At 36.3% G+C, this 27,821-nt stretch overlaps 1 protein-coding gene across 1 annotated transcript in view; it reads left to right on the top strand.

Moving 5' to 3' along the window:
* Positions 1–21,818, top strand: part of MBOAT2 (membrane bound O-acyltransferase domain containing 2) — a gene marked incomplete at its 5' end in the record, with an annotated part of 34,287 nt that extends 12,469 nt beyond the window's left edge. The window contains 8 exons of the mRNA XM_009708325.1: positions 1,905–1,959; positions 2,787–2,970; positions 9,193–9,385; positions 12,390–12,493; positions 12,838–12,902; positions 17,865–17,997; positions 20,516–20,667; positions 21,241–21,818. Coding sequence (XP_009706627.1) covers positions 1,905–1,959; positions 2,787–2,970; positions 9,193–9,385; positions 12,390–12,493; positions 12,838–12,902; positions 17,865–17,997; positions 20,516–20,667; positions 21,241–21,463 — 1,109 coding nt within the window. The remainder of the gene's footprint in view (positions 1–1,904; positions 1,960–2,786; positions 2,971–9,192; positions 9,386–12,389; positions 12,494–12,837; positions 12,903–17,864; positions 17,998–20,515; positions 20,668–21,240) is intronic.
* Between the last annotated feature and the right edge of the window lie 6,003 nt (positions 21,819–27,821).

The following is a 27,821-nucleotide window of genomic DNA, read 5'->3' as shown; positions in this document are numbered from 1 at the left end:
TCCCTACACTAGTCATATCGTGTGATCTACATCTATCTATAGGAGTCTTGGAGTTAAATTTCTGTTTACGTTTGTGTTAAATTCAAAGATTCACTACCTGAAAAACTGTAATCTGATGGCCTTAAAGGAGCTTTCAAAATGCATCTCCCACATTTTTTTATTCAATACAGTTATCAGCATAGAAATCTTTGCCATAGCACCAAGGAGAAGATGTGAAAACATAATGATGGGGAAGAGAAAGTGCCTGCCTGAAGTTAGGGGTGATGCTTTGGCCTTCAGTTTCTTGCCTTGAGTGGGTACAAATGGGGTTGACTTTCCACTGAAGGATCAGGACCAAGGAAGGTACTTTTCCAGGTCATACTGGAAAAGAGGAGATGGCAAGTTACTAAGCCCTCTCTATCCTCAGCTTTGAGGAAGACTAAAAGTGCAGCTTTAAAGTCGTAAGTGTGTATAGGTCACAGTTCCTGGAGTCACATGAAGACAACAGTTACCTTCTGTTTAGATAACAAGTATTTCCATGAGTCATAGAATTAAACAAGGTTTGACTCCCACCCCACCCCGCCCCTCAATCTTCTTTTGTCTTAAACCTGATTGATTTTGATATCTAAAAAAAAAAATTGGCTCTAGTGAAAACTTTTTTATGCTTGGCCCAATAGAAGTGCTCCCCTCTGTGGATCTACTGGCATCAAGGGGTGGGGTTGAAGGCAACCTTTCTGTGAGTGGAGGATAATCTTGTATAGAATCACCTGTTTTCATAAACCACGTTGGGATTTCATATCTAAATTAGCTCTACTCTTTCATCAGACTTGGCTAGAAATTGGCTGTTGGCTTTAGACCCTGCTAGGGAGGAAGATAATTGAAGTGGGATTCCATAAACTTCATTTCCTTTAGGAAGCTCTACTCATAAAAATAAAATTTTTAGTGCTTGAGATGGCAAAGAAAACTTGCAAATGTGAATAGCAGGGAATGGTTGTATGTGCTGATGTGTGAACCAGTGGAGAGGCTGCAGAAAGAGTTGAAGCAGTCATTTTGGCAAGCGGTGCTGGCCGGTATAAACCAGGGCTGTCTGAAGGAAGGAGCTCTGCAGCTTCTGTGCCCCTGAATTAGTGTATTTTATAATAATTTAAAGTGTTCAAGGCAATATTTTTTACTTTTTCTCTTTTATGGGAGTACAAATTTCGAGCCTATTTTTCAGAGGTAGGCCACCGCCATTTGAGAAGGTGCCGCATATGGCAAGAAGGTAAATTCAGTCTTGCTGCTGACCTTAGGCTTGGCCTGCCCCCTTCTGCTAGCAGGGGTTAGGGCTTCTCCTTGGTGCTCATGAAGATGACTCGAGCACCCTTTACTGTTGTGTCTGCTTCACTGGACCTTGTTTATACTCTACTTGCACCATGAAGGTGCTCTTGAGATCTGCCTTAAGTTTTGAATTGCTTAAATCTATCTTGGACTGTGTTCATACTATACATTAAAAGTGCAATGACTAGTGTAGTGTCCCTGGATTATTGCAATGTTGAAAGGGGTTTGGGGCTTGTCCAATTTCCAGGATTCGGAATAAAGGGTTTTAAAACCTGCAGACTTTGAAATCTTAACCAATGCAGGGGAATTGTATTTGTCAACACTTGCTACAAGCCTTCTTAATGCTTTCCTGAAATCCATCTGATTTCAGATTTAGGCACTGTTGAATATAACTGGGGATTTGAGAGTTGGTAATTTTGTCAACAGTAAGAATTGTTTGATCCAAATCCAGCAAAAGTGTTATGTGACATAATACCTCTGAAGTTACTTGAGGAATTAAGAAATTACATAGCAGCATGAGGCTTGCTCTACTGAGTAAAGAAACTGCTAATTAATGTGTGGGGGTTTAGCTTTTCTTTATTTTTCATTTTTCCTGTCCTATTCCCTAGGTATGTTCCGGAAAAATGAAGATTTGACTCCATCACAGAGGTGCTTGGCTGTAAGGTAGGTTGTCTGAAATCTCTGAGTCTGGTTTTGGGGCTGCAGAGAAGCTGGTGTTTTGTGTGCTTTATTAATGCTCTGTGAAATTGCTACAGTTCACATTCAAGACAGAGAATTTACAAACTCATGTAAAACAGATCCATGCTTTTTGTATTTGTAGCTTAGTTTGTACATCTATTCTTCTGGAAAGTATCACTAGAAGTAGGTTTTATACGTACTTAAGAAAAACATTCTAACTTCTATGCAGTCTATGCAAAGTGATGCCATATCAGACAGAATACTTGTTAATGTTTAGTACTCATATAAAGTAGCTGGTGAAGGAACATGCTTGTTTAATTCTGTTTTTCAGTATATAACTTACCTTTTCTCCTTTCTTTATTCAGGAGGCTTGAAAATAGTGTGTTGTCCTGGGCAAAACAATCTTGACTTGAGGCATTCTCCTTAATTGAAATTATTGCCAGTTAACACAAACCTTTGTTTACTGATTCAGTTATTGAGGAAAAAAAAAACCAAAACAATTGAAGGAACAGTTAGGGAAAAACCTGCCCTTCTCCTTTCCCAGGCTCAGCTTCAGTCAAACACCTGCTGGGCAAGGAGAGCATCACCAAAGTTCAGGACATCTGTCTGAAAATGCTCAGTACAGATTGGAAAGAAATACTGTGTGTAGAATGTTTTAAGCTGTGGTTACAAAAGACACACAAACTGCTTTTCTACATGTGGTTTTTACTGCAGTTAGAGTCAGCAATAACATGGGGTATGACTTTTCCTACTGTGGAAATTCAGCAGAACTACACATTCCATCTCACAAGTTGCTTGTCTTTGAATTGCAGACGCATGCCAAGTCTACTGGAGTATTTAAGTTACAACTGTAATTTCATGGGTATCCTGGCAGGCCCGTTATGCTCTTACAAAGACTATATTACTTTCATTGAAGGCAGATCATACCAACTGCAACAGTCTGAAGCAAATGGGAAGGAAGATACAAAGTATGAACAAACGGATCCTTCTCCCAATGTAAGATGTATGACTCTTGCAGTGCTGATGCATATGTAATCATTGCATGAAAAGCTTGGTTTGCACTGTTCATTTACAGGCATAACTTCTGAGCTCTATCTGGAGTTCACTCATCAACAGTATAGTTCCCTGTTCAAAAAGCTGAATACTTATTTTTTTAAGGCAGGTTTTCTCCATGGTTTTCAGTCTGGATCTTGTGGATAAAATCAGATTAAATTGGAGCTTCCTAACAAGCTTATATGGTAAAAAGCCGTCTTTACATTAAAACAGTTCATGTGTGTTTCCTTCAAAGCATATGCTGTGCATAAAAAAAAGTCCTGGTAAGGACAAAGTGCACATTTTGTCATTCAGAAGCTGATGAGACTTAAGTTCCAGCAAGGTTACATGAACGTTCTCAAATTCTACTGGTTTTTAATGTCTTCTTGCTGCAAGTAGAAAACATTCATACGTCACAAGTTAAAAATCACTCATAGAAATAGTTTCATTTTTCTTACTTTCATTCATATAGAGAGGTATTAAAGATGGATTTTGATCTGAAGGTGTAGTAAAAGATGTACTAGCCCTAACACTATGGCTCATAATCCATACAACATAGTTCTTTTTGATTTATTCTGTTATTGGAAAGGAGACAAAATACATACAGAAGAAAGTCCTGTTGATCATACCTTACAACAGATACTGTATGATCTGAATTAAAATGAAAAGCTCCCAAAGCTTGTTACTTTTTAAATTTAATCCAATTTGTTTAATGCTTAGGGTACTGAATATTGTCTTTTCACTCTTTTCACGTTCTCTTAAATAGGAGTGTATCAGACTTTTAAATTTGTGTGTGTTTAAGATAATAATTATCACACATAAAAAGCAGAATTATCGTGAAGTCCACTGGAATGTTTCACATAAATGGCTTTTGCTAATTCCAGTGCTAGTTACCTATTTTCTGCTTATCTTGTGGATCACCAACAGTTGCTGGAGCAGATGAAGGCATTCCCACATGTAGCTGCTTGTCTTGTCCTACTATCTAGAGGTTACCATCCGTACAGCGGGGCTAACAGGGAGTGCTTCCCAATCGGTTGTGTCATCTCCAGCCACTTCAGTCCTTGGAATGTGGATGAGGACTCCGCACATTCCATTCTACCCTCTAGTGTGGTTGTAGTAACTTGCACCACAGGAATGTAAACTAGTGGCTGGAGGATGATAACGCTTTAAACCGCTCCACATGTTGACAAAGCGCATAAGCTCATAGAAGTGTGCTGTGGAGCAAGTAGTTAGGAAGGGCAAAATATACAGGAGAATTCCTTGCATGGACTGGTGCCTCATATAGTCTGTAGTCTGCACTGCCTTACACTGGCAAAGGTGCGGACGCTTCTTTTGTTTGTAAACATTGTTCTGGCTCAGTAAAGGCATCACATCTTAGGTGCTAAAATCCTATTTCTGCAGAAAAATATTGTGTAGTAAAATTATTGTAAATAGATGGAAGTAACCAAATCTGCCAGTATCACTACTTCTGGACAGGCATCTACTGATTGCCTGGTAGGACTTCCTAGCTTTTTACCACATAATCTTGCTAGTAATCTGAACAAAGTCAATAGAAATAAATGTAAACCTATGATGGATTCTTCTTTCAGGTGAGTGGTTTTCCTAAAAATGAATTGCTCTTAAGATGCTTGAAACTTGCGATTTATGCTGCATTAGCTTTTGACATTAAAATAAAGAGAAGCTGTCTATGCTGTTGATACTTATCTCCCAACTGGTGTTAGAGAAATCTGGCTGCATTTTATAACACCAGCGAGTATTGTGTGCTTTTGGAGATATAATCTTACTGCATTTGCTGCATCAATTAAAATATTCATTGTCTTGTTCTAGAAGAATGTTTAAATACCATTAATTTCATATTAATACTTTAAATTTGTTCCTTGATTCTCATGTTATTATTTCAAGAAGAATAAATTGTTAGGCAACTCAAAAAAAAATGAAATGTAATGGGGATCAGCAAATGTTAATGTAGTAAATGAAAGAAAAACAAATCCTTCAGCTGAGATCCAGTAAGTTTCATTTCTTGTTAAATATAATTACATAACCAAAGTAGTTCGTGCCAGCCTCCTCCTCGATACTGTGTGTTGACTGCATGATGTTAACTTGGTTTAGTATTTTTGCTGTGTTCATTGCATGTGAAATGAATCAAGTCAACATATTAAACCTTATTTCTTATATCCCTCCTGTTGTGCCTTTTTGCAAGCTATCAATTGTTGGTGCTCAAAGTGGTGTCAACTCTCAGAAATTAATATCTGTCTTTGTAAGTTTCTTTTTATTATGGCTACCCTTAAAATACAAGATTCCTGTCAGCAGATATCTGCTTTCTTGCTTATTATGGAGATTCTTCCTACAGGTTATAAAGTTCTTGCTTAATTACCTATGATTTTTAGCTGAGGTGCTAACCTCCTCAAAATAATACACTTTAATATAGTTCAATGTTATATTGAGTCCTTATTGATTCTTTATCAACCAAGAACAAGTTCATTCAAATAAAAGTTTTGAAGATCCTTTTCTACCTTTTTTGTATATATTTTTATCCATTATACATGTTTATACAGTAATATATTTATAAAATTCCTGAGCTCAGTGAGTGTTTTACCTTTATTGCTTCAATTAGAAAGCTGTTCCTGAACTCCATTCTCTGATTAGGTAGCTAGCTTTCAACCTAATTATATTCCCATCTAATTTATGTACCTTTGGTTTTGTCCTGGTACTGTCTTTTAGTTTAAGTACCTTTTTCCCTTCCCGATGTTGACCATATTTGGTATTTTTATACAGGTATGCCCAGTTTTTGTTCATCAAAACTAAATGAGCCAGACCTTTCTACCTTTTTGTCATAAAACAAAAACGTGTCTTCTACTCCATATGAGATCAAAGTTATCCTGTAGCTTATAGTCTTTTTAATTCCTTCACAGTTATTTTTGATATGTTGAAAACTTGAAAGAATGAATGCAATTAAACTTCAAACTTTTAAATTAGTTATTTCATCCTTGTAAAAACTGACCAACCTTCCTGTGAATGTGATTACGCATTTATGCCTTGGCAAAGAAGCTTCTATCAATAACCTAGTTAATTAAGCAATAGGAAGTGAATTAATGTTTTACCAAATGCTTTTCTATAGGTAATTGAACTATAGATTATTTTGGTGTCAGGTGAGGGCTTTTATTTCTGTGTAAATGTGTTCAAAACTTGGGTGTTCTAAACAAGCCTCAGGCTGTAGTTTAATAATCTGTTTAGGCCAACCAAAGTAGAAACTCTTGCTGAATATGGTAGGTCCTGGGTCCTTTGTTTATCCTAGCAGTGCTAACCACCACTGTGTTGTGGTCTGATTCAGATCATTTGATCCAGCCTAAAATTAACTTGTCATAAAAAACAACAAAAAAACCCAAACAAAAAACCCCCAACCCCCCAAACACCACAACACACACCCCAAAAAACCCTGAACTCCAAAATGCCAAAATTGTAGTTTTCCAACCGATTTGTTTCTTTAATCTGACTCGCTAGAAGGAAGAAGAGCAAAGCCTTGCAGATATGGACAGGGCAGGACTGGTGCTTTGCATTGCAGCCCGTGTTTGGGTTGGCCTTCAGAAACTCTGCTTCAACCAGTTCTGAAACTGCAGCTCCCAGTCCTTGTAGAGGCAGGAGATTATCTCCATCACTGTTTGCTAAGGATGCTAGTATGCCTGATACTGATCCCTGTAAGTGGTATCAGCGTGCTTGATTGGGGTTCTGGGATTTGTAATTATTGAGTGAAGTAGTGTAATTTTTTAAAAAAAATAAAATAACCAACCTCATGCTTTTTCTGGATTTAGTTGTGCTTGTCCCTCCACCTAAATGTAACCGCTAAAAAAAATTGTGGAAATACATCATTTAAATACCGAATAAATAAATAGAAACACCTTCCGCCTACAGTATTTTTTTCTACAACTACAAACTGAAAACTGCAGAGTTTAATTTTTAAAAGTACAATTTATGGCAGAGCCCTGTATTCTTTTTTCTTAAGATAAATTTTTTTGAAACTCTGATGCTTTACCTTAAAAGAAGGGCTTTCACCTCCACAGTTTAGTTAAAAACCTTCAAAGAGCCACTAAGCGTATTTTGTGTTGAACAGGGAGATTAATGATTTCTATTTACTGATAGAAAAACTGGTAAATAGTGGCAGTGACAAAAAGCAGGCCTTTAAGCAAAGATTACATTACTTGTAAGTTGCCAAAACATATTTTGAGACTTTGTGGAGATCTTCAGGTGGAAAAAACCTATTTTATATGTTTATGCTTATTTTTTTAAGTTGCATGTTAATGTTACCAGCCTATAAATAATGTTTCTCATGCTAAATTGAACATGACTTTTAATTATGGCTTAGACTTTGGAGTTAAATCCTTGCAACTGTCTTCAGAACTTTGAGGTGATGCCTTTTGGTATTTACAAATATCTAACTTTTGCATGTATCAGATATTGCAAAACAAAATTAAATACTAATTAGTGTTAATAATAACTGATTTTATGAACATTAATTTCTATTTAAATTCCTGAAGAAGTTAAGCTGACTGAACTTTCCCTCTGCTCTGGCAAAGAGAGAGATGGATTAATAGTTGCTAGAAAAACAAAGAAACACTTTTAGAAAGTTAATACCCTCTACTTTGAACTCTTGTAAGAGAGTAAAATATTAAAATGAAGTTTATTAGAAAGCAAGTAGAAACAAATAATTAACCACCAGCTTTAGCTGTTAATAGGTAGTTGCCTCCTGAATTATCCAGCTGGTTTGTTTAATTAGCTGGGTTTTCTGATCCTCTCTGAAATACCTTCTGAGATGAGCCACATGAAATATATGCAATATCCAAAGTTACCCTCACAGTTTTACAGCTTTTCTAAGTCTATTTTTTTTTTATCAGGTTATACCACTTCTTAGATCTGCGTGACTGGATGAATCTTTGATACTGTGTGTCTTGCAGAAATCTGTGTTTTCAGTTGGGCACTTAATGCTCCATTCTATATAATGAATGGAATTGCTCTTTTATTTTGGAACTAGATATGTGAAGCTGCACTCTAATGGAAGCAGGACGTTATCTTTAAAAGTTTGGGCAGGTATACTGGGAGCAGGATGGACAGAAAAAGGATTCTGGTTATCTTTGTTCTGATGCTTCAAAGAAAAATAGCTAGATTGATTGTTTTCTTGCCAAGTTTAGTGTCTGTAGGATTGTAATGTAAATTAAAACTGTAATGTTTAAATATTGGGAGTACTTACACTCAAAACTCGAAGATTACATTTAAATGAAATGGCTCTCAAACTTCTCTTTTGCAGGTGCATGGTTAGGGTGTTACTTTAGGAACTTGTACAGAAAGTGGTATCTGCCCTTGGGGTGTGGATCAGACTAGCGACTTGAAGCAGTCAATGACATGCATTATTGCTCTTTGTGTTTTATAATAGAACCTTAGAAATTTTTTCCTAAAAATACATACTCTTTAGTGTGGTGATTATAGCAAAACTGAATTTTGAGAAAATCTGAGTCGCAGGGCCTACCTGAACAATGTATTTTTACATGTCTGTGAGAATATTTGACCCCTTATAGCTTGATCACTCTAGTTGAGAAAACAGGTCTGTATAGAACTGAGGTGTTTTGACTGAAAATTCATAAATTATGTCAGTATTTCAGTTGGTTTAGAATTTAGATATTGTAATAATCTAACAGAGATAATTGATATATTGAGTTGGGCAGCAATTGAATACCTGCGTTATGCCAAAGATTATCAAAAATAAACTGAAGCTTTGCCACTGTTTTTGGAATCTCTGCAATAATAGTACTCATCTTGTCCTAGATTATATGCTTTGTGTTATGATGTCCTAACAATTTACTTGCTTCAGTAATTTGACAATGAAATAAGGAAAAAAAAAAAATGGAGTTGCAAAAGGTGTTCCCATTATTGAAAGGGTTTTTAGAGCCTCCCTATATCAGATTGGATTTGCTGTGTTTGCGAGAAGAAGTGATGCTCACAACTTAATCAAGATATCAATATTCCTTCAACCTGTATAAAATGTTATGAACTATTTTAAAGTTTATAGTATATGTTACTGAAAAATTGACGTGTGTATATACATCTGTTTTGGGAAGGAAGTTTATAACTTGCCTTTGTTTGTAGAAGATTAACAAAAAATGAAGCTTACAAAGTCTCCCATCTTAAACATTTCAGATAGCCGTGGCACAGAAACTATTAATCTGTGGACTGTCCTTACTCTTCCACATGACTATTACAAAAACTTTGCCCGTGGAATACAACATTGATGATAACTTCAGAGCTACAGCATCATGGCCTGTAAGGTTTTTCTACCTATACGTGTCTCTTATGGCTGCCAGACCCAAGTATTATTTTGCATGGACTTTAGGTAAGTATATATATAAAAAAAAATAAAAGAAAGTTCATGTATTGAGTTTCATTTCAGATGCTGCATGCTAACTGTATTAAAAAGTGACAGTGCCCTCTTGAGGCCTTAAGAAAAGATTATTACATTTATGAGGTATTGTCAAAGTACGTTGAATGGTGTCTCTCTTTTTGAGGAGCAAAACTTACCATAAATCTAAGCACAGTGTTGTGACAGTGTTGCAAATGAGATCATGGTCTCCTGAACAAACATGAGTGAAACATAAGGTTTTTTTGAGAGTTGACAGTGGTTTAATGAGCAATTACTTCTTTTGGTTTTTAAAAATTGTAGTAAATCTAGTCCAATGTACAATCCGTGATATTTTTTTTTTTGATACCTTGATTTTGGCATATCTGAAAAGTTATTCTAAGCCTCTTTCTGTGGTTAGTTATTAGTAATTTTCTTGATGTTATTCAAGCATGAAGGAAAAATTAACATATTGAAATTCAGCTGTATCATACTGTTGTTAACAGTAGATGACATTTGCAGTAGTATTTTCAGAATCTGATGGGTGACACTCCACTTTTAGTCTTTGTTTACTAAAAGTTCTAATGACCGACAGGATAACACTCATAGTCACTGATTTGAGGCACTGAATATATGATATATTTTAAAGAATGTTTTGCTATTCACTTCACCTTATTTGAAAAAACAACACATACAACAGCAAAAACCTGTATTTCTGTAAGCTGACATCTTGGAAGCAGCTCACAAAACAGATTTTATCAGCTTCCTCCTCCTCTTCAGTTTTACATATTTGTTTCATAATTCTTTTGAGAGAAAATCTGTGGGAAACAATGCAATAAAGAAAGCTTTAGTGTAGCAGAGCAGCATGACTCATTTACAGCTGCTGGTTTCATTCCTGGTCAATGAATGAAGTGCTTTCAGCTTGTCTGGGTATAGTAATTCTGGGGCCTGTTGTGGAATGAAATAATTTCAAATATTGTGCTCTTATGCACCAGTATCATTGTCTGAAAAGAGGAGTCATCTGAAAAATGAATAATCTTCGTTGGTTTTTTTCCCCTGTAATACTTCAAATGGATTTCTCCTTATGCACTTGCTAGCAGTGTAGAGCTAGCATTCCTTTGGTAAAATACTGGAGAAAATAAACTCTCAGAGAAAAATGACTCTGTCCTTTTAGCCTGCTAAATACCTTTTTTTAATCTTACTTCCACTTTACCTCATGTAAGCTTCTGATGGTATGAGTAGAATGTGAGGGGGTCCTTAACAATTTTATTGGATGTTATGCTTTTGAGTTGTACGTTACTATTCTCTATACGTAAGGAAAAAAAATAAATCTGTTAATAAAATGAATTACTTAAAATGAATACTTACTAAAATGCTAGTTAATAAAATGAGTACTTACTCTAGCTGTAGTCTTTGTACTCTAGCTAGCAAGAAATTATGGAGTTCATGTCTTCAGCTGTTTCTAATTGAGCATAAAACCATTGTCTAATGTTTGAAGTCGACATCAGTGATATCAGATGTATAGCAGCAAATGTTGTTGCTTTCAAAGATGTTTTTTAAAGTTGTTTTTGGTGAGGAAATAGAAATATTATAAATTACCCTGTATTAAATCAAATGTCACAAAGACCTCTTCCAGACTGGTAGATAACCGGAGAAACTGAACTTCAGGAAAGGGATTGTTTGAGTGTTTGAGTCAGCTGTTTCTTTTACTTCCCAAATACATTGGATTTTAATACCTTGAAAAAGTTGTTGAGAAGAAAGGAAAATGCAAAAGATACTAATTTCTCTTACCTGTCACTATTGTATAAAGTAAATTCTTTTTAATATGGTAGTACAAACTGAGGAATTTCGCTTGCTCTGCTAGTTGAAATTTAAAAGGTGACAATCTAATGACAGCCCTTTAGATGAATTCTGATCTAACAGAGAGGACTCATGCTCTGTAACTAGAGGACTAGATCTGTATTGCTTCTGCACAGCCTTTTACCTACCTCGCTTCCAGTTCCTCAGGACCCCTCTGAACTGGGAGAGGGGCTGGCATTCTTCTCCCCATGGGCACTTATTTACCCACCTAAGTGGGTACATGCTTGGGTTCGTGCCTCGTGGAGGTGTGTCCATGGTTGGGTGCATGCAACCAAGCGCCTGGCTCAACAGAGGCAACATTTGGAAAAAAAACCTTTTCCTTGTACATGGCCATGGTAATTTGCGAAGTACAGCTGAAGGAATTCTGGTGTCTGAGCTGACCAAGCAGAGGCAAAGGTGGTGACTGAAAGGGACAGGCGGTATTCAGACTGAGATCCCTTGCATTTTCCTGCATAGTCCAGATGGCAGTAGCAGCTTTTTCTCCTAGGGAAAAATATTGTTTGCTTTGAGCTATTTGACCTTTGACATGCACTGCAAACACTTCTCCTTCAGAAGTGTTGTTAGCCGCAGCCTTGTGCCATTAGTGGAAGTCTGACAAACTCTGCATTTCTCAGTAAATTACTGTTTTCTTCTATTAGGTTGGCAGTGTTCTGTGTGCGGTGCTGTGAATGTGCACCTGCTTGAAGCGAGTCGTGCGATTTTTATGCTTTAAACATCACTGTTGCTGCATAATGAAGACCAAAGACGTGCATCTGAGTGTTGAGCTGCTATCTCAAATCATTACAACCAGCCACTGTTTCATAGTCTTGATGCATCTCCTTGAGTTTGTTTTTCTGTCAAATTGCTCAGGCAAGCCTAAGTAGGTGGTGTGAGAGAGAGGGGACATCTGTACTGTGAAGTAGATAGTGCTACCTTTCATTCTCTTGCTTTTATACAAGTTTTTGAATTGAAAGCTGTTGTGTTGCTTGAATTATTTTCTGTTTGTTGAGGTGTCAAATACAGTGATCCTCAGCATTTTAAAAAAATAAACATGTAGCCCTTAAAATATGATAAATATTTTGAACAAACTACATGTTGTGCGATGCACAATTTGTAATACAGGCAGTTTATAATTAATTTGTTTCTTTTTGTTTCATTGCAGCAGATGCAATTAATAATGCAGCAGGGTTTGGTTTTAGAGGCTATGATAAAAATGGAGGTACACATTGGGATCTAATATCGAATCTGAGAATCCAGCAAATAGAGGTTTGTTTCTGGCTCTTTCAAATAAAATACGTGCCCATGTAGGTAGTTGCTTGTAATTTCAGTAACTTTTCCTACGCATTTTGTTCCTCGAGATAGTGAATATGTTCGAAGTCAGAAACAATCCGTGATATCCCGTAGGAAAGGATGGAAAATAGAGTCTGTTTTGAATATGTTCTACTTGTCAGTTGACTTCCAAAATATTTCATGGTTATAAGTAGCTGACTGAATACCTTATTCAACTCATCACAAAGTCGCGGGGTTTTTATAATTTATATGTCAGAACTTTGAAACATTTCTATAATTATAAAGTGTTAGAAAATAATTAGTTTGTTTTTACTTTCCAGTTTTCCACAAGTTTCAAGATGTTCCTTGATAACTGGAATATCCAAACAGCTCTTTGGCTTAAAAGGTATTTATTTCTTAAAGGAAAGCTTTTCTCCACTGAAGTTTCTTAGATAAATATTTCTTTGAAGATAATTTACCATTTAAAGCTAAACCTCACAAAACATCAGTTGTTTAGCAACTGCATGGGACATTCTTCTCTTAATACTTGAATTAAAGCCTCTGAATTTAGGACTTCTCTCTCAGTGTAAGCTATCAGGTTATGATAGAAACTAGTTGGTTTGTGGTTTTGGTTTTTTGGGGGTTGGGGTTTTTTTGTTGTGGTTTTTTTTTTTTTTGGTTGGGGGGGTTTGTTGTTTTTTGGGTTTTTTCACTGACATAGGGAACCCAAAACTATTAATCTGTGGAAGTGTCTCTTTTCTTCTTTTTTCTGTTAGCATTCAAAGCGCGCGTGATGCTGAGAGCAGCAGGCAAAATTTACATCTTAGCCTGTGGAAGCTCTGCATTATTTTTAGCCACACAGTCATACAGGAACTTCCATACATTCTGTGGGAGAACTTTCTGCACATCTTTCATGAGTGCATGGCAAATATCAAACCCTACAATGTGCTATCAACAAAAATTGCAAATTAATATCCCTCAGATGCGCTTTTTTCCTTGTCTGGGAAATACATATAGTGCCCACTGAACGACATCATTCTGCATTTACTACCACTTTGTGGTAACTAGAAAGTTAAAATGTGTTCTTGTGTAGTGTGCAGGTGTTGTTTCTCTTCTCCCAGTTTCTGTTTAGTTGATCTTTTATCAATAAGTGCAGGTTTAACTGAGCCCCCTGTCTCAAAGGACTTTATCTCTTATTCTAGGATGGCTGGCAACAGGATGTTTCTTCCATCAAATTTCTTCATCGTATATTCTCTTTCTTCCAGAATTTCTTCCCTAAATATTCTTCTGACCCAATTAAAAACAGAGATTGAATTTTATGTGATTATTCTTGTTGGCTCAAATAGGCAATAGAATCTATTGCTATGACAGTCAGCAAGGAAGAATTGCATGCTTGCAGGTATTGAAATGTATCCTTTAATAAAGCAAATAAGCTATTTAGCTATTTTAAAATGCATTTTAATTTAGTTAGAGAACAGAAGTTTCAATATTAAAACTTAATGGGAAAACATTGTGTTTCAACAAACTTTCCAATCTCCTAAATGGAATGAATCTAAATGAGAACTCCTTTTATTGGAGAAGAGTAACATTTCCGTTAAGAATTGAAAGGAAAAAAAATGCAAATCAGTTACTCCAGGTCACATTAAAAGAAAATGTGAAGAAAAATTAAAGCGTGTACTTTAATAAATATTTTTAAGAACAATTGTAGAAGAATCTTTGAGGATAGTCCAAATCCATATTGATTCTGCCAGAGTGAAAGGGAGAAAGGTGGATGTTTTCTTAGTTTTGTTGCAAGTGAAAGATTGTTTTAATGATTATGTATGAGGACCATAAATAGTGATACAGAATATGTATTATATTACCAACCATTTGGTTAGTTGCAATGCTACAGCAGTTTGCATAGAGGACAAGCTCATGTATTACTTTAAACATCCACTTTCAACACCTCACTTGTTTACAGTTTATAAAGTACCTAAAATCTTAGCTGTTTATCTCATGTGAAATCAGCATTTGTTCTCTTCTTTTCTGATACTCTCTAAAGAGAAACCCAACCATCAGGATTATAGGGCTTAAACCCTGATTGTGTGTGAAAACACAGTTGTAAACCACAGTTAACAGATCTACAGATCATAAAGAAGTTTAATAAACGTTTACTGTAGATCACAAAATACAGCAGTTCAAAGGTATTATTGTTACAAGCATGCAAGTTAAAATAGATAGTAGCATATATCAATAATATATATCATGATATTATTTCCTGACTGGGGAAGCTGTTATGTTCCCCCTCAGCCTGTTCATTCTTGTTTCCAAAAAAACCATCTAATTCTATTTGTCTTTGATCATGTTTGCAGGACCTCTGTGGTTCTTGTTGCTCGCTTCTGGCATCTTTCCAAAGTTCCTGTCTTCTTACAGTAGATGTAGTACTTCTGCTAAGACCTCCCAGGTCTCCCCTGACTTGTTAAAGGCAGAGTTGAATGATTTGAGTAGATTAATTACCTTTATTTTCTTTAGATAACAGTCTTGCTAATACATCACAGTATTACATCTCTCTCTTTTGCAGCAGCAATCTACTGTTGATTCATACTCAGCTGATGCTCAGTGTTTCATCCTGTTGATTCATATTCATACTCAGCCTCACTTTTTCAGTGATGTCACAGGAATGGGTACTGTTTTGTATCTTCCACTTTTCTTATTAGATGTTTTATATTTTGGCCTTCCTTCATCTTATTGATATCAGAACATCATTCAAGTCTGTCAAGATAATTTTGTATTCTACTGCTCTATCTGCTAAGAAAACAATACCCATCTCGTCCATCCCACCTCACACCCCCAAAAAAGGAAGGGAAGACAAGGTGGAAAAAATACACTTCAGTCTACCACCCAAGCTAGCAATGAAAGTATAGAACCAGACCAAAAGCAGTACCTTGCTGAATAGTTGATGCATCTTCCCACTTCCAGAGCAAGTTAATTATAAGATAACCTGAACCACCTGTATTTGAATAGATTTTCTCAGCCTGTTGTGATGACCCTAGTTCCTTGGTTTGCTCTTAGGAATGTCAAGTGAAGCATTTCAACATGATTTGTTATTAACAGATCCATGGAGGAGTTTAAGCTTACTTTTTACTCTTTGAAATTGAAGCTTGATGATTTTTTTTCTAGTATATATCTTGTCTGACTTGCATTGATATAGCTGAAATTTGGTTAGTTGATTTAATTAGTTTTGTTAGCTCCTGAATGTTTTGCAGGGGAAATTTTGCCTAAAATAGTTTAAATCAAATAAAGATTAAAGCCATTTATCAGTATATTAATGAGACATAATTAACCACCAGTCAGTGAAATATACATTCAGAATTAATATCAGTACTAGAACAGATAACATTTTGTATGTGTTTAGTGTTCTGATTTAATAAATGTTTCTAAACATTCTTCTGTAACTAATCCCAAGGAGTTTAAAAAGCACACACATACACACACAGTGCTATGCAAACTGTGCCTCTGCTCCCAAGGACATGTGGGATACAAACCCACAACTCCTTCTGGAAGTGTGGGCCCCCAGCTTGTACGCACTGCCTGTGGGAGATGTGGGTGCTCCAGCTCTGTGAACCCACCAACTCACACACCAGTCAGGAAGGCATGCCCTGAGTTTGCGTGCACGCAGCTGACAGGGATGAGGTATTGCTCCCTGTCTGTTGCGTACTGTGCTGACAGTCCCCTAGCTGGGTGCAGCCTACTTGGTGTCCAACAGGGAGGGTGCTCCATCTTGACCAAGACAGAGGTCGTGGTGCTGGTGCGGTGACTTCTGGCAGCGTCAAACCGGGTTTTGATGACTAGTATTTTGCTCCAAGATATCTCCTTGACTTGTTACAAATTTTCCTAATGCTTTTGTACTTTCTAGGCTGACAGATTCTTTGTCTTGAAAGTCTCTTCGAAATTCTTTGGTTACTGTTCAATCTAGTCAATGTTGCTTTCTTCTTTAAGGTGGTTTATTTTGGGCAAGTGTCCTCAGATAGTTGTGTGTATTATGCAGGCATGCACCTGCGCCCTACTTAGCCCCATGTTCTCATCTTAATAGGCATTGTTAGCAAAGCCCTTTGGCAAGGGGAGGGGGTTGTACTGGTACCGCACACTGAAGACCTCATAAAATAACACTTACTGCATCTATTTGACTGAAATAAACTGAATTAGCAGAATACGCTTTTGATCTTTCCCCATTCAGATCCTGTCTTTTTTTACCTTCTACTCTTTAACCTTGACTGTATCATTTGGTCTTGGCAATCTTTTGCATATATGGAAGTTGCAGTAAAGTAGTTATGTTAGTAGTGAACGTTTCGGCCCTCTCTATCATTAGCTTGTCATCTTCTTTGAATAATAGATGTGCATTCTCTTCTCTTTCTCTGTTACTTGCTATGTGTTTATAAAACCTTTTTACATATTGGTGTCTATGTCCTTTTTTAATTAAAAGTCGTTTTTGTATGTTAGCCTTAGATTTGTGTTCATGCATGCTTGTGCTGTTTGTTTTTGCTTCATGTTAGTGTGTATCTGTTTCCATATTTCCTATTGCTTTTTGGTTTTCAGATCATTAAAGACATTACAGAACTCTTGATGAAGCCATATCAGGACCTTACTATGTTTCCTATCATTCTTCCACATCATGGTGGTTTGTCATTGTGTCATTTAATGTTGTCTTCTAGACACTACCTTTCTTGGATTCCTTTTTCCCTTCTTCCTTCTAGAATTCCATACTGTAGGACCTTGCCTAATAATTGTCTCAATTTTTAAATAGTAGAGTTCAGCATTCTCCTTACTTGATATTCTCACATCCCTAGAGTCGTTAATTATGATTTCATCATCATGCTCACCTAATTGCTGTACACAGACACATTTTCAACAGTAGTCTCTCTGTTACTCAAAATTGAATGTAGTTGTTACTTTTCCCCTTCTCCTATAAGCTGCTTTCACTTTATGAAAAATATAGATCTGACTCATCGCAAGAGTTTGCGGGGTGGTCTGCGCCTGCCAGTGTGTAGCTTTTCATGCACAATTTTGGGTGGCTCAAGATCCCTTATTAACACCAACACCCATCTTTGGATGCTGGTGTATCACTTCATCATAAGTAAGTACCATATGTGATGGCACTGAGCATAGGTTAGCACTGAGGGCTTAAATTGGGAGCTGTGAATAGCTTTAAGTATGTTCTGTAAGTCATAATGTAGCAGCAACGTTATTTAATAATAGTAAACTGCAATTGCATTGCGAATGATGTGTTGGAGATGAAACTGCTAAAATTGTAAATGTATAAATGATAACTGGGAAGATTGTTGGTGATTTGTCTCATGTTATTTATCTTGAATTGTCTTTGACTTGCTAGAGTGTGCTATGAGCGAGCCACCTTCAGCCCAACAATCCAAACCTTCATCCTTTCTGCCATCTGGCATGGGGTTTACCCAGGATATTATTTAACATTTTTAACAGGAGTACTAATGACACTAGCAGCACGAGCTGTAAGTACCAACCAAGTATCTTCTTAAATAACAATAAGTTTTATAAAAGAAAACTGATCGTGTTCTGTAGTCCAAAGATGGACTTTACAGTTGATGCACAGTCTGTCTGATAGCGGTGTTTACTTTTTTAGTTATGAGAGCAGTGGGAATGATGAATAATAAGGATGGGTTGATTGGTGGAAACAAGCAAGACTGTACACAGCCTATAACATCTTCGTAGCATATCTTTTGTGGAAGCTCTTTCTCGATGTTAACTGGTCATGTATTACTATGCCATGCTGAACAGGGATGTTGTCTAAGATCATTTTGAAAAACTTCCTGATGATGAAAAAAATCACTGAAGATTAGTAGCTTAAAATTTGGAGGTCAATGCTATATATTTATAGAGTTTGCAACCTCCCCAATTTCTGTCCAGTACTACTGTAAAGATGGTAACTAAAGAATGCTCCCTCTCAACCAGCAGATAAAAATCTCTGGTGCAGTTACTGTTCACAATTGGCCAGCCAGCAGTGCAGTCACATTAACAAGCTTTTGCAGTTGCTATTCAGAACCATATGGAACCAGCAAATCTGCCAAGACATCTCTCACAGTTCTGCTTGGGAAAGCTGCATAAGAACAGAGGCATGTCTATCAGTTACTCAGTGCGAAAGAGGAACAAACAAATGGGGTGTCAGCTCAGAGCAGCATAACAGACTACTTTTCTGTTGAAAGAACCAGGAGAATGAGAAATAAAGCCGACTGCTCTTTGTTGCTATAATAGCTAGGGGAAGGTGGTACTTCAGACTTAGATTGTTACTAACAGTAATAAAACAGATGCTGCCTCCTCTTTCTTCACAAAGATGTGGATATGGTCCTTATTTGACAGAATTGACTCATTTCTTTACAATAAGTGTAGCTCCCTTCTTTCCAGACTCTATCCCAGTGAACTTTTGACTTTTATCAGCCAGGGGCTGATGCAAAAGCCAAGGTTCAGGAGCAGTTCACAGGTAAAAGTTGTTGTGTTCTCTCAGTAAGGCGAGCCCAGTCAATCGGAGTGCTTGCTGTACTTCGTCCCAGGCTTCGCTAGTAAGCTGCATTGTATTCACATTTCATATGTATCAAATCAATAGGCTATTAAATAAAAATATTTTTAGTTTCTGTATTAACAGGTACTTAATATTAATTGATAAGATATGTTAGAGGTACTTCAGTATGTTTATTATTTAACTCTGCTAGGGTTTAACTGCAAAGTTTGGCAGCTCTGATCCACACTTTCTTCTCCTGTCATGCCTAAGCATGTATTCAACTCACTCCCTTTGATTATTACACACTTCATAATCATGTGTTTACTAGTTATCTTAAAAGTTGTCCTTCAAGACCTAAAATGCTAGATTTCTCTACAAAAAATTCTGTGAAACTTCATCCGAGTTTTGCAGACCTCAGGAACGAGTTGTTGCTTGTGACCACAGGAGAAGACTAGGGGGAGATGGCAGGATGAAGGGTATGTGGCTAGAATTAGTTTTACTTAGCTTAACTAAACAAAGGCCAAGTGGAAACACGGTATCTACAGGGGAATTTGGTTAAGAAGGGTAAAAAAGGTTTTTAATTAAGAATTACATGCGCAGGAGCTAGCCTTGGGTATGTTCTTTAGAACTCCTGATTCTAAAGAAACTGAAGGTTGAAGAAGCTAAACAGTGTACTTTGGCGTGCAGCTTTTCAGAGAGAGTGACCTCATTTCAGATGACTGGAAGGTGACAACTGTGATACCAAGCTACACAAAGACTGAATTGAGCCCATCTTGGCTTGTCAGCAAATAAGAGTGTGGGCAATGATGGTAGTTCAGTCAAAGGAAGGAGGGGAGAAGATCTACTGGTGTCTTTTTAATCACGGACTTAAATAAAACTGAACCCAAACCTGTGTGGGTTATGGATTTTTTTTTTAAATATCTTTGGTATTTTGTTGTTTGGACAGAATTTTATGAACAAAAGAAGACTCAGCATAGAAAATTGAGTCATTTTATAATAGTCCCACTTGATATTAGTTATTAAGACTCCTGAAGTATGTCATTAGAATTGATATTTTGTATATTTTCATTTATGTCCTGCTTGTCCTAAAATATATCTTATTAGCAAGTATATGAAAATGGCTTACCATGTAGAAGCTTTCAGCAGAAGCATTCTGACTTTCACTTACTCCAACACTCCGTATTTACAGAATGGCCTGATAGAATACAATGCCTGCCTCATTCAGGCAAGCAGTCCAGAGTTGTGCTGGATTTAGGGGCGAATTCATTTACTTAAATCCTGCTTAAATTCCTAAGTACTTAAGTTTCTGTGATGGATGAAAGCACACTATCCTAAAATGCAAGGAATTTGAACTGACTCCTAGTGAAGTTGATGGGCATTTTGATAGTTCAAAGATACTTGACGAAACATTTAAATTCATCCTATGAATTTTGTAGAAGTGCAACAAACTCTGTACAGTAAGATAGCTCTCAAAGTTTGTTCCTAAGCTAACTTACTATTACCTGCTTTTTCAGGTAAGAAACAATATCAGACACTATTTTGTTGAATCTCCTGCTGTTAAACTATGTTATGATATTATAACATGGATGGCAACTCAAGTAGCAATAAGTTACACAGTTGTGCCATTTGTACTGCTCTCTGTAAAACCCTCTTTCACCTTTTACAGGTAAGCACATTCTACCTCTTTTTCTTTTCTTTAACTTGGAATAGACTTATTTTCTGTGGCATAAGATTTCTGAAGCTGTTTTCGTGATAATTATAAGGTGGATTTGTTAGCTGTTCAAACTGTATTTCTGATTTAGTGCTCAAACGTAGTTTGTGTTGTGTACAAGAAACTGTAAAGTGCTCTCGTTTTGCTGTCATAATAGACTTAATTTTCCTGAGGCAGGGGGAAAAAACCCACAACTGAAAACAAATCCAGGGGTACCTTTGAGATTACTAAATATATGCACTTGAACTCTTTTATAGAAAGAGTAGATAATGACTTCCCAGAAGTAACTTGTGGAAAATAAGTTGACAGCAGCCTTCTGTTCACTTTACATCTCTGTTACAGCACTAAGTACTGTGGGGGAAGACTTCATTTCTGATCTCCGCTTTATTACTTCTCTTAAAGGGAATATTAATGTCTTCCTGTCTTATGTACAAAATATGCAAGTAGGTTTTGACAGTTTATTCCTTAAGCATCCTGTAAGAGTGGTCAGAGTTTTATTGAATTACTGTTTTTGGTTTTTTTTTTTAGCTCCTGCTATTTCTGTCTTCATATTGCCAGCATCCTGGTGTTGTTGGTATTTCCATTGAAAAGAACTCAAAAAGGAAGTAAAAAGTATGAAAGCGTCCAGCCTGTGTGGTCCAAAAAACTAGAAGAAGAACATCTTTTGCAAAAGAACAGTTATTCCACAACAAATAATAGTTTCAGTCAGAAACAAGAAGTAACCTGCAGATATCAAGCATTAAAACAGTGATTGAGGAAATACTATGACGAATATATTTTGTATGTTTTCAGAAACCCATTTTTAGCACCTTTTAAAGGGGTTTGTATTTGTTTGCAAAGATGTTTAGTAAGAAAAGAATGCATTATCTAGGAAAATCACATACAATAGTAAGACTGGAAACAAAACAAATTAACCCCTCCCATGCCATGTCCCTGTGGGTCACGCCTTATATGAAGATATTACCATTATTTCAATGGGCACTCAGGACTTGCAATGTATGTCCATAGGGTCATATGTGTGCCCTTTGCTGAATGTACGTTGTGTATCCCAAGGCACTGATGGGGTGGAATAAAATTGTGTCAATCTAGGATTAACAAATGGAAATGAATTTTTCCAAATGAATGACTTGCCTTAAACCCTCTATTTACTGAAATATTGTTTCTAAGTGGGTATTTTCAAGTTTGATTTTATGTGGAAAGCATATTTCAAATATGTAATACTATATGCTATAAAGAAGATAAAAAACAGGAAATGCAAAGTCATTAGAAGGCTTCTGAATCTTTAAAAGGGAATTGCAATAAGCATCTCAGTATTTGGAGGGTTTTCTTAAAGTATCAAAACTATTACAGTACATTACAGAACTGTAAGCATTACTGATGCCAAATTATACTTAGGTTTCTTTGATAAAGAGTATAATTAGACATAGCCCTTCTGAATGGATGAAAAAAACCCCACAAACACCTGAAGGTTCACTTTTTCCAGGGTTTGATAGCTCTAACATAGGTTTCTTTTACTTTAAAGTACCTAAAACCAATAAAACACTGCCAAGTGGGCTTTGCAGCTAGAGAAGAGTAGGCAGCCGTAGGACACAGAAGACAATGTGCAAGCACCAGGGTTTCAATGAAAGTGCGTTTTTACCCTTAAATACCAGAAATACTTGTTCTAGAATAGAATTGTTTTACAAAAAAAGATTTTTAATACTTAAAGTTATTTTGATTTTTCAGGCATACAGTAGGTAGTTGACGCTTTCAATATAAAATAGCAAAATTACCTTGAACTGTAGTGCATAGGTAGTCAAACGTGAAATTGCTATCATAACCAATTTCTGTGCGCTAGATAATTGACGGCCCTTTATCCAAAGACATGTATGAATTTGAGGAAAAGCTTTTTCTTTAAATTAGAATTTTAGATGCAAAGTTCACATCATATCTGTGGGTAACATAATGAAAGAAAGAAATCCTTCAGAATATCTGAATTACGGAAGTATGTCAAGGGAATAATGCAGTGGTTATATTTATTCCAGACCATTTATTGTGATGATGGTCCCTGCTAGAGTACTACTGTTAAAGGGCTACATTTTAATTGCTTATATTCTGTATTTTCATATAATTTTTTTAAGTAAACACAAACTGTTTATCCACGTGGGTTTTTTTAGCTTTAAAACTGACACAAAATACTACTGGAGAAAAATAATGCAACTTGTTGATTAATAACCTACAAATGAATGAGAAAAACTTTGTCATAGTATTTTGAACCTTAAATTTCTCATCAAATATCTGGCACTAGTGGGGTGAATATTCTTACTACCAGAAGTGCAATGATGGTCCTCAGCTTTGGGGATAGATACTACCATGCAAAAATAGTCACAGTACTTCTGGCTTACTCTCTAAAGAACCAGATCCTAAGTCAGGTCAGAGTTGTTTCCCTGCTGTGACAGTACTGTGTCTGGCCTTTGGCTTCTCGCCTAAAACTCCAGGAGGATAACCTACCTTTTCCATATACGTAGGTTAGCGCTAACTAACCTACACAGTTAGAGAGGGGGAACTAAATACAAAATGAGAGTGGATGAGTCTGTTTAGATGAGCAGGGATGTTCATTGTTTCAGTGACAGCTTTATTATCTTTAAGATAAAATAATCTAGCTTCTAAATCCTTACTTTGGTTACCGAAGTAGACCTCCCTTTACATAGGTCACGGTTGTCCTATGCCTCTTTGAAACAGCATTATGGGTTCTTCTGTTGTTTATAAGTGAGGGCACACTAGTTTCTTTATGTTTGATTATCCTTATTAGATATGGAATCAGGAAAGACATTTTTCCACTTTCTGTTCTTGAAGGGACATTTACATAAAATAACAGATTAGAATTGCACACTCTGGCTGGGTGAGTAGAATTTGGGTTGAATTCGTGGCTGTTGAACTTGAATTCATCTTGTCAGTGCAGTCTGCATATCCTACCCCCAAAGAAGCACTTTGGATGCCAGTACGTCTAACGTGCCATTTTTCCCCTTAATGTTCTGGTACTCTTGTTTTGGCACACGTGCCTGTATGTGTGATGGAGGCTTACTAATTCTTCATTATGAAATATGAAAACAGTTGTAAGCACTCCCAGAAAATAAGCAGGTTTAGGATAGTGAAGACTGGTACTTCAGTGTGAGTGAATTCACAGGTATAGTTTTGTTCAGAATTTTTGTATATAGGGAAGTGAAAACAGCCAAGAAAATATGTACATGCATTAGTTGGGCACAAGTGGCAAGATACGGGTTTCAGAATTGGACATGACTGGTGTCTGCATGCAATACAATTTCTTTTTTCTTCATGATTTGAACCCCTTAAATAATTGCAACGCAAGGAAATTATGACAATTAATTAGTTCGGCACAGAATTTATTTTTAAGTGTAGTGTCCTAGAATTTACCCTTTAAAGGTCATTGTGGAGTATCAAAGTACTTTGAACCAAAATCTGCTCTTCATGCAAATGAATTCTCTTGGGGACTATGGAAAGAGGTTTTTTTGTTTTAATGTCAGCACTCTGATTTTAGTCAAGCTGGGGTTTTGTTGTTTTTGCTTTCCCTCTGCTTTACTAGTTTTCTGCCTTGCTATCGCACTGGATCCTTTTTATCCATTCGAAGTCAAGAGCAGCCAGCCCTGATGCTTTCGATAATTCTTAGGTTTTATACACATCATTTTGTAATACTGAATCTGAAAGGGTGGCAGTGATTTACTATTGCTCTTGCTAAGAAAAATAGTAGAAAGTAAATTTCCTAGAAATGTTTTGGGCATGAAGGAAACATGGTTTTAAGTATTCTTTTACTTATTAGCTAATGTATATCCAAAAGGTAAAAGTGTTTTCTATATTGCGGATCAGCACACTATGAAAAGTAAATGCAATATATCATTCATAATTTTATGGTGCTTTGCAGATACTTGCCTATTGTGAACTTCATTCAGGCACTTAATGAGTTAATGTTAGTTAGTAAATGTAGTCATCCTGATAGTAACTATTTGCTTGCTTAACCTTTTTTAACCTTTATGATTCTGTATTAATGAAAGAGATATAATATATTTAAATAATACTTTCAGTGGTGCCTACTACTGTTGTAATCGGGAAGGCTTTGCTAGCTTTACAGTTACAGATACGCCCTTCTTATTCAGGACACTTACTCTTCCATGGCCATTCCTTAAGTTGACATGTAGACAAGATTTCAGTAATAGGTGGCACTTTAAAATATATTGCCATGTAAAAATACTGGTATGCATTTTAATATGCTCTTGAAAACAAATCACACTTTAGTGAGAAGACTTTACGAAGAGATCTTTGTATATTCCCTCCTCTGCACTGCCTTGTGGTATGAGTTTTACCAGTATAGTATATTATTTATTACAAGAATTTTACACTTAAATAATTGTGCCATTTCCCCTATAAGAATAAGTGATATGAATATAAATGCTATGCTTGGATGACCAAATGAACACTACGTAGTTGTGCCTCTTTTGATGGCATTGATTTGGTTAGTGGTAAAATGTCCTCTGATGCAGCAGAGACCTTTTACAAGATCCTCACACGTCAAATTCATATAAAAACTAATTTTAACAGTCTGGATTTTTCTCTTAGAAGCTTTGCAAACAAATTGCTGACAATTTGTTTAAATATGTGATCAAATGCGTCCTCACGTTTGCCTGCAAATGTGTCACTGTTGCTTACATGTAAACTTTCACATGCTCAACTTTATAAGTTGGCCTTGAATGATAAAGAAATTTAAAAGCACAAGTTAAAAGAATTTAGGCTTTTGTTTCCCTTATCCTTAAGTCTTTCACTTTGTAGTTCTCATTGAATTCTGGAATTAGGTTTGAGAAATTTTCGTTTTCAATGAAAATTTGGAAATCCTGCCATTTATGTTGAAAAGTGATCAGTGTTAGAAAAACAGATGGAAATAAATTTAAGGATTTTAGTAAGATGCAGACTCTATGTATAAAAATTATACATTGGTTCTGTGCCGATTCATCACAGCATCACATGATTAGCCTTTATGTGTTTGTTTAGGTCCAGTAATACTCTGAACAGCACTTGGGAGTGTTTTTGAATTTCCTGGTTAAAAAAAATCAATTGGCTATAAGTACTTAAACAAGTATTTAAATGCTGTACTGAATAAGTATCTAAGCAGATACTCTAGTGATTGAGACTACTGTCATTAGATCACCAGGTCTGTCTGGATCTAAGCTAGTTTGCACTGTCGATCTTGATCTTCTTCATAGTCAAGGTGGAAAAGGTGGCTGTGAAGAAGTCTCTGGTAAGAACATGGCCCATCAGTGGCCAGGAGGCTTTGCCACAGAGTTCCTGGGGGGAGCTAACCCTGAGCGCAGAGCTTGACAGAGGAATTACTTGCTTGTGACCCAGGCTGCAGCTGCTCTGTGCTACATCTGCCTGCATTTTTGATATGTTTGCTGTCTTAACCTGGACATTTTGCAAACACCATGAAACCCAGGCATCTACAAAGTCACCCTGCAAGGTTACAACTGCAAATATTGCAACAGTTGCTTATTATGCTCAAAATTAAATAAAAAAAAAAATTAATTTCTTAAAAACTGGTTTTGAGATGAGCTTTTTGTATGTTTTTTTACAAAACCTAACCATCAGCTGTATCAATTTTCATCCCGTTAAATATTTAAACCATAATTTTGCTCACTTTAGGTATACAAATGTGCAAAAGTAAGTTTTGCCACTTTGTCATCTTCTGTGCATTAGCTGTATGTCCAGTGACTTAGGCCTGGTTTTGGTTTTAGACGTTTTTTAGATTTTTTTTTTCTAAATCCACATGCATATCCATATAAACATTGTGTAAACTTTATGAATTGACAAACTGTAGTTACTCATAGTGTGCATAAATACACTTAAAATAGGCCATATCAATATTTACGTGAGGCTAGCGTTGAGCCCTTCAGTTGTACCCTACATCTACGGAAGGCTGTTGGGCTCCGTTCTCGGAGGACTAAGCTTTCTGCTTCCTAAAGTGAAAATAGAATCCGTTGGTTACACTTTAAGTGGAAAGTAAAGGGCTTCTTTTGCTCTGTTGCAAAACCAACCCTTACAGGGTGTTCTGCTGCAGGCTATGAATACAAAGTTTGACTTCAGATATACGACTGAAATCTGAGTTAGGGGCGCTTTCGAAGGAAACTTTTTATTTTAATAGTGACTCAGTCCAGCACTTTATTCCAAACAAACATCTTGGCAAGAGACACCTCTGCACAATCATCTTCCGTCATTTTGTTCTCTGAGGGAGAAATACCCCAAGCTGGATTTCCATGTAGGTTTCACTACAATATCTCATGTGAACAGATAGCTGTGGTCCATGCTCTACTCGGATTAGGCTTCCCAACTGTCACGATGTGATCTGAATCAAAAAGAGAGAGAAACAGGGTGCCTAGAGACTGGTAATCAGAATAGTGCAACACTACATACTAAAGGTGCAACAATCTTTTGTCACGATAAGTTAAGGAGTATTTGCCTATGCATATTTTGCCTTTCTATGTGTTTATCAGTTCTCTTTACATCTTTTCTTTGTACCTTCTTTTGTCCAGTGGTGTTGACTATTTCTATGAAGAATCTTCTGATGTGTCTTACTGTGACGAAGGTGTCAAAATGATACAATAGTTAATTAGGTAGTTACTCTTAACTCCCAGCCCCCAGATGTGTTCTAGAGCAGTTAGAAGAGAACATTCAAAATGTATTGAATGGAAAATAGTGTAAGATGGGTAAATATAGCATTATTCAAAGATGTTGTAATAAGTTACTCAATTTAAAAATTTAAAATATGGAACTTTGTTCTTTCCTGCCTTGGTTACACATTCAAGGGAATAGTTTTACCTCAATGCAGAAGTAGTTATGCCTCCAACTACCCATACGTTAAGGTGAGAAAACACCCCTAAAAGTGGATAGCTACAGTATTCCTAAATTTGCCTTTCCTGGTTCAGATTATAATGCATTGTCGGTGAATTTCATTTTTATTATTCCAAAATATATATTTTTTAAAAAGTGTTATTTTTCAACAGATCCATAAACTAAGTGTTGGTGTATGGTAAAATTAAAATACCACTGTTAGTTACACTGTGATT

Source organism: Cariama cristata, unplaced genomic scaffold (assembly GCF_000690535.1).
Source record: "Cariama cristata isolate BGI_N322 unplaced genomic scaffold, ASM69053v1 scaffold10079, whole genome shotgun sequence".
NCBI lineage: Eukaryota > Metazoa > Chordata > Aves > Cariamiformes > Cariamidae > Cariama > Cariama cristata.
The sequence above is the reverse complement of the archived record's forward strand: the minus strand, read 5'-3'. Positions and strand labels throughout refer to the sequence as shown.